The following is a 7921-nucleotide window of genomic DNA, read 5'->3' as shown; positions in this document are numbered from 1 at the left end:
ATTATTTATAAAGGATTAAGCAGAAAAATGTACCAGAATGTTGACCCAGAAACAAGTATATAAATATGAAACTTAACAAATAGATATACCAATTCATGAAGAAAATTTGAGTTCAATGGTGCTTGAATTATCAATAGCCTATGTAAGAAAAAAAATCACATAAATCCTGCCTACACAACGAACAAAGCATATCATAGTCTTATGGGATGTATAAAGGAAAACTAAGCTTTCAGAATTTGCATACCTTTATGACTGTGGAATAGTTCAGAATTTATATATCCTAGATTAAATCTTGAACTTGCTATATAACCCTGACTAGACTGGAACTCATTATGTAGACCAGGCTGACCTCTAACTCACAGAGATCCACCTATCTCTGCCTCCTGAGTGCTGAGATTAAAGGTATGCAACATCATGATCCAGCATCCTCCAACTTTTGATCCTCTTGCCTCTACCTCCCAGTGCTGAGATCACAGGTCTGTGCCACCACTCCAAGTTTATGAAACACTGGGGATCAAACCCAGGTCTTCCTGCATGCTTTTTAGGCAAGCACTCTATCAGCTGAGCTACATTGCTCTCCAGCCCCCAGTCCAGAGTTTCTTGAGGCACACAAACCCTGAAGGAAAAAAAAATAAATCTGAAGTTACTAAAATGAAAAAAATTGTGCATATAAAAGATACCATAATCTATTAATAGACAAGACACAGACTGAAAAGACATTTGCAACTTGTACAACCATTGAGAAATGTTGCAGGAATGGTCACTGTACTGCTTTTCTGTAAAAAAGAAAGAAAGAAAGAAATCAGAAGTAGCCATATTTTGATCAATAGGTGAATTCATATGCTTATTCAATAGATTATTACATATGCTAATATCAGACTCACACTATTAATGTGACTATATGTCACACTGATGTCTCAAAAAAGGCTTGTTGCTTAAAGGTACATACAGCACAGTATCTTTTATATAGGATTTAGACATTTCTCCCTAATGGGTAGTGATGTTGAGTATCTTTTCATGTTGAGTGTTTACTATACTATCTTTCAGTTGCCTCCTCACTTCTTTTGCCCACTTTTGAATGAGGATTTTTCATTGTTGTTGAGTTTTAGGAACTATGATACTATATGCAATCTTATGAAATAAATATTTTTCAAATATTTTCTCCCATTTAAAAAAAAAAAGAGATTTAAGATAAAAGTGATTTAGGATAAGATTGTACCTTACTAGTAATTATTTAAATGAATAGTGATTAGCACTAATTCAATGTGGTAAAGAATTGAAAAGCATCCTTGAGATGGAGAGACACTCTGAGATATAATATAAAGGCTGCTACTGAGAAGGGAATGGCATCCATCCTTGAGACTTAACACAAGGAACCATGTCTGTAAATGTTATTGTTTTTGTTTTTGAGACAGGGTCTCCCTGTAGCCTGAGCTGGCCTGGAACTCACAGAGATCCGCCTGCCTCTGCCTCCTGAGTGCTAGGATTAAAAGTGTGTGCCACAATGCCAGACTGTCTGATTATTTCTTAAGCCTCATTGTAAATCCCTTGTTATGCTCCTGGTATGTCTGAAATATTAAAAATTTTAAAGAGTTAGGTCAAGCAATTAGAATTGAAGTGACAGAAATAAAAAATAATATATTTAAAGCAAAGGAAATTCCTTGGTAAATAAAGCCAAAGTTGAGTCTGTGTTGTATGTTTCACAGCCTGTTACATTTCTGATTTCTTTGTTGAAAGATATACATACATAGAGATAAGAAATGAAGTATGACCGGGCTGGAGACATGGCTCAGTGGTTAAGAGCACTGGCTGCTCTCTCAGAGGACCTGGATTCGATTTCCAGCACCCACATGGTGACTAACAAATGTAACTCCAGTTCCAAGGGATCTGATGCCCTCTTCTCACCTCTGCAGGCATTGCACAACATGTATATACTTACATACAAGCAGGCAATACACTCATATACATAAAAAATAAACAAATATTTTTTAAAAAGAAATGAAGTATGAGCAAAAAGAGAACATAATGTATTAGGCAAATTTAACAGTTCTAGATGCATGAGATTTTTTAAAATATGAGAATGTTATATGTCATATCTAGATGATTTTTTTTCTTGGACTATATGAAATACCAAAATTAATCCAACAAATAGTAAAAACTGGAAACACCAAAGAGCTCAAAAATGTTTCTTAAATATACATTTTTACTTTGAAAAACAATTTGATCTTTATTTTTGCTGTTGCATCAAACTACCAAAGAGCAAATTTTAAAATGTTACTTTGTTTAAACTGATGATGTGTTTAGAAAAATATGGCAAACTTTTAAATTCCAATTACAGTGTTCCAAAATAGAGTCTAAAGGGTGCTTTTTTTCCTTGTTTATAAAGGACCTGGAGGGCTTTGCGTGTTAGGGGATTCAGACAAGTGCATACCTTTTGCTAATTATTTGCTCTTCCTCTCTGGCATCAATGATGTCCTTATCCAGAGGCCCCAGTTCAAGCACCCATCACTGGGGATGTTCAGAAAGAGATCATCAGTGGAATTTTCTTGACGAAGACTGCAAGACCTGAAGAAAAAGAATCTTTGCAGGACACTACAGGTTTGTTCAGATTGTCTGGGCACTATTTCCCTGGTCTCTTAAAAGACTTTTCTGTTAGGAATATAAGCAGCAGGGGCTGGAGAGATGGCTCAATGGTTAAGCACACTGGCTGCTCTTGCAGAGGACCTGGGTTCGAATCCCAGCAACCACATGGCAGGTAGCAACCATCTGTAACTCTAGTTCCAGGGGATCCAACAGTCTCTAATGTCCTCTGCAGGCATTGCACGACACAGGTGCCCTTACGTACATGCAGACAATACACACATGCACATAAAATAAAAATAATATTTAAAAAAAATAAAAAAGAATACAAACACCAATGTTCTCTAGTGTCTTCCTGCTCTCTCTAACCCACCATCTTGCTCATGTATGAAGTAGGTAAGGTGTTTAAAGCTACAGTTTTGTTATACTTTGGCAGGGAGAAAGTTGTTTGTTTGAGACAGGGCTTCCCTAGAGTCTGGAATTTGCTATGTAGACCAAGCTGGCTTTGAACTCATTGACATCCTCTGCTGGGATTAAAGGTGTGTGCTACCACTCCAGCAGAAAGTTGACATTAAAAAAAACCAACTCTTCAAGGGGCTAAAGAGATGGCAGTGGTTAACAGCACTGCAGAGGGACGTGGGCTTGGTTCCCAGTACCCACATGATCTGTAATTTACGAATATACAAAGTAATCTCATTGTCAGAAATTGACTTAATGTCTTTTTCCTTTTCCTGATATTTTATTTCAGTATCACAAAATACTCTACAGATGAAATGTGTATAAGACTTAGAAAGTTGAAACTTTTTTTAACCATAATCCTTGACAATTATATTTTACTCCTCTACGATTACCTAGAATGTATTTCTTTCCTTATGTCCCTATTTTTGTCTTTTTCTTATCATTTAATAAAACATTTCTATCTGATAGAGCTATTACATTCACCCCCTCCCCATTCTGGTATTTTGATTTACATAGTTTAAATGTTTCCATATGATTCATTTTGAATGCAGTCAACAAATTCCTGCCCCCCCCCCATGTCCCTCCTCTGTCCCTTCTTGCATCTAGGTTTCAGGTCATTACAAGGTTCTTTCCACTTTTAGGTTATACCTGCAAGAGCTGTTTTATTGAAATTTTATAGCTTTTTAAAATTTGACAATTTTGGGGGGCAGGTTCCCCAACGTCAAAACCCAAGTCCAGCAAAGTAGCTCAAGGCCGCATTTCTGGGACACTGAATTTTTAAAGATTTTAAAAATAAATAGCAGTTGTGCCTGTTCAATGTATTGAACTAGCCTATCCATGTTAAAATCTAAATTAAAGTGCAGTTTCTGACATAGATTATATTATTATTTTTTAAAGCTGTGGAGTCACAAACCATGACTGTGTGAAACCCTCCTCCTTGGCCCCCTACCCTGGACTCCTGAGACCCCTGCCCCTCTTTAGAACTAACTGCTCTTTTTCGCTTCTGTAAACTGCTTGACTGCTTGGCTGAGAGGACAAACTGTATTGACCCCATTCTGACTAGCTGTTTCAGGCAAGCCTGGACATGCCCAGGCATGTTGTAATCTCCACCTGCCACCCCCACCCCAGGAGGCTATAGGTCAAGCAAGCCCAGGCAAATAGCAGCCTTATAAGGTAGGAACAGAGACTTCTGGCCCCACAGATAACAGCACCCACCAATGAGAAACCTCCAGGACTACATCCCTTGTAATCAATCAATTCAAAAGTGTGTTGGTACGCTCGGGCTCCTTGGACCAATCAAGATGTGACTCTGTTAGTCCGCTCCTCCCTTTGTCTAAAACCTCTAAAAAGCTTCTTCCCCCTGCAATCTGGGCTCTCAGTTCAGCTTGGTGGGCAAATGCCATAATTCTTCCTTGCTGATTATTCTGGGAGCCCGAGCTTAAGCCCGAATAAAGACTCTTTGTTCTTGCATGCTGTCTGGACTCCGTGGTAATTCTTGGGGATCCATTCACTGGGCACAACAATTGTACCAAAACCTTTGTTATTTAGAAATGCGACTTAATTACTTTGGAACTAATCCAGTTATTTTACTTCAACAGAATTATGCTGTTTAAAAAATGCCTGTAGTAGCATGTTTAATTTAGTATTAGCTTTGACTCGGACAGATTAAAATGTAACATGGGTTTAAAGAAGACAGGAGAGCATTTCTTTTTTTTTAATATTTTATTTATTATTTTATTTTACGTATATGCATGAATTGTCTGCATGTAGGTAAGTGCACCCGTGTCGTGCAATGCCCGTGGAGGACAGAAGAGGCTGTTGGATCCCCTGGGACTGGAGTTAAGGACAGTTGTTAGCTGCCATGTGGGTGCTGGGATTCGAACCTGGGTCTTCTGCAAGAACAGCCAGTCTTCTTAACCACTGAGCCATCTCTCTAGCCCCAGCATTTCTTTTTTTATAGAAATCTAGAGGTAGACACCCAGAGTATCAGGGAACAAAAGACTTCCATTGACATTTCTGACCTTCATTCTTAAGCTGTAGCCATCAACCAGCATCCCAACATTTGCATGAGGAAAGGGAAAGAAAAAGCCTATTCTTCCCTCTAGAAGTTACACTACCTTTCATGCCACCAGCCAGACTTAGTGGTGTGGTCACACCTATCGAACTGACAAGGATGCTGATAGCCTCTATTCTGGTAGCATATGCTCAACTATTTCAGAGGGAAAAGAAAGACTTTAGATTGTATTTTAGGAAACACTCCAAAATTTTATCCTTTTTTTAAACTGTTGCTAAGTAAATGTTCCTGAAATGGTTTTAATTATGTTAGTCTCCTAATAAGATTTAGTATATTTCATTGTGTTTAGGATTAAAATCTAAGCTCTTTAGCTGTCATCCCAAATGCTAGACCTAGCAGCTAGCTCCCTGACCTTGCCAGCTCCAGTTCTCACTTCTTTTCCTTGTAGACTCTGTGGTCAGATGAACCATACACACATGATTGGAGATGCTCAGTGGCTTTCCTGACTGCACTCTTGTTTTGCAGTCACCCTTGCTTAAAGTGAGTTCCTCTTTCCACCACAAAGTGTGTCCCATTGTTAAAGACCTAGCAAGTCAGCGGTCAGAATTCTTTTATATTTTGTATATGATTGTTTTGCCTTCATATATGTAAGTGTACCCATGCATGCAATGCCCACAGAGGCCAAAAGAGGACATCATAACTCCTGGAACTGGAGTTATGGAAGTTACTATTTGGATGCTAGGAATCAAATTCAGGTCATCTGCAAGAGCAGCCAGTGCTCTTAAACTGTTGCGCCTTTTCTCCAGCCCCCTGGGATGCTTCTTGCCGGAATCACTTTTTCTCCTTTGAGCACTTCCACCTCTGTCTGTCTCTCACAGTTTGATTCTTTAGCCCTATTTGACTTCTTCTACATGTATATCTTCTTTTTCACCTGTTCAGATGTTTTTCCAAACATCTTGACTGATAATTATATTTTTCAATTCCAGGAACAATGCATTTCACATAGTAGATGCTTCAAGGCATTTTTTGTCAACTTCCTGTCTGTGTTAATTTGGTCATTTTATTCTTTTAAAGATTCCTGTGATGCTGCTGTACAAGACAGAAAAACTGAAAGACTGCCAGACACAAAGTTCATTAAGCAGACAGCGGAAACCCGTGTTAAGAGGACCATTCATCAGGGAGTCTGTCCAGAGAAGGAAAAATCCTTAGCGATAGATATTTCAGGTAAAGAAATATGTATCAGTATGTGTGTGTGAGTGCCAGAGTCTCTGTATTTCTGCTTCATTTTGATGAAAATAGGCACTTTTTTGTTTTGTTTTGTTTTGTTTGATCTTTTTGAGACAGGGTCTCCCTGTAGCCCCAACTGTCCTGGAACTCACTATGTAGACCAGGCTAGCCTTGAACTCACAGAGATCCACCTGCCTCTGCCTCCCGAGTGCTGGGATTAAAGGCGTGTGCCACCATGCCCGGCTTTGTTTTGTTTTTAAACTTACCATTTCAGTACTGCTTTGTGTGGACATATATGTTGATTTGAAGAATAATTCTTACTTGTAGACAAATATATACAGACAGTGTTACAAATAAATACATTTGGCCCTCCCTACCCATAAATTCTATACAACTGGATTTAACTAACTCTGGATTTAAAATATTTGAGAAGGAAATTTATATCTGTATTGACCATGTGTGGGCTTCTTTCCTTGCCATTATTCCCTATAAATATTTCGGTATAGGAGTTACTGACTTAGCACTTCCCTTGTTTTGATTTTATAAGTAATCCAGTGATGATATAAAGTACAGAACCCATGTATACAAATTGTGCTCAGCTTCACCTGTCAACGTGACACACCTGGGAAGAGGGAACCCCAATTGGGGGAGCCTCCTCTATTGGATTGTCCTGTGGGCATGTATGTGAGGCATTTTCTTGATTGTTGAGTGACATGAGAGTGCTTACCTCAATGATAAACTGTGGTCCAGACGTATAAGCCAAATACCTTTTCCTCCCTACATTGTATTTATCATAACAATAGAAAGCTAACTAAGACAGAAACCCATATGAATAGTTCCATGTATCTTCCTTCCTGTTTTATGTAAAGCACTTGGCATCCATAGATTTTGGCATCTGTGAGATGTTCCCCCCAGACACTGAGGGATGACTATATGGAAGGCTGATGGTATTAGAAGTGCAATATCATGTCTCAGTATTAAAATATGGAAAACCTAAAGTTACTCCAGAAGAACATGAGAAGCAGAGATAAGGTCAACATAAACTTTTCATTTTTTTTATTTACTTTTATTTTCTGTGTATGAATGTATTGCCTGTGAGTATGTAAGTGTACTTGTGTTGTGCAATGCCTGCAGAGGTCAGAAGATGGTGTTGGATCCCCTGGAACTGGAGTTACAGGTGGTTGTTAGCCACCATGTGGGTGCTGGGAACCAGACCTGCATCTTCTGAAAAAGTATCCAGTGCTCTTAACCACTGAGCCATCTCTCTAGCTCCCAGACTTACTTTCTTAATAATATCCTTTGGAACACAAAAGTTTTCAGTTTTGATAGAGTGAGGTGAGGGTCTAACCATATTCCTTCCATGTGGCTATCCAGTTATCATAGCACTAGTTATTAAAATGACTGGTTCCTCGCCAAATGGTCCTGGAACCTTTACCAAAAATTGGTTAACCATTTCAGGACAGTACCAGTCTGTCATGATTACTATTGATTTATGGTAAACTAATGGTAAGAACATGTGAGGCCTTCAACTTTACTTTTCAGAATCACATTGTCTGTTCTTGGTCCCTTAAAATTGCATATGAATTTTAGAATTATCTTGGCAATTTCTACAGAGAAGCAAGCTGGGCTTCTGACAGGGAT

The 7921-nt window shown here is 38.6% G+C and overlaps 1 protein-coding gene across 1 annotated transcript in view; it reads left to right on the top strand.

Annotated features, from left to right (window-relative positions):
- The window catches only part of LOC103750013 (Alstrom syndrome protein 1-like), a gene marked incomplete at its 5' end in the record, with an annotated part of 83275 nt that overhangs the window by 71481 nt on the left and 3873 nt on the right, over positions 1–7921 (top strand). Inside the window, 1 exon segment of the mRNA XM_029556019.1 lies at positions 6128–6277. Within this exon segment, the coding sequence (XP_029411879.1) occupies positions 6128–6277 (150 nt within the window).

This window comes from Nannospalax galili, unplaced genomic scaffold, assembly GCF_000622305.1.
Source record: "Nannospalax galili isolate Female #2095 unplaced genomic scaffold, S.galili_v1.0 scaffold3407, whole genome shotgun sequence".
In the NCBI taxonomy this organism is placed as follows: Eukaryota; Metazoa; Chordata; class Mammalia; order Rodentia; family Spalacidae; genus Nannospalax; species Nannospalax galili.
This window is presented reverse-complemented; position numbering and strand designations above follow the sequence as displayed.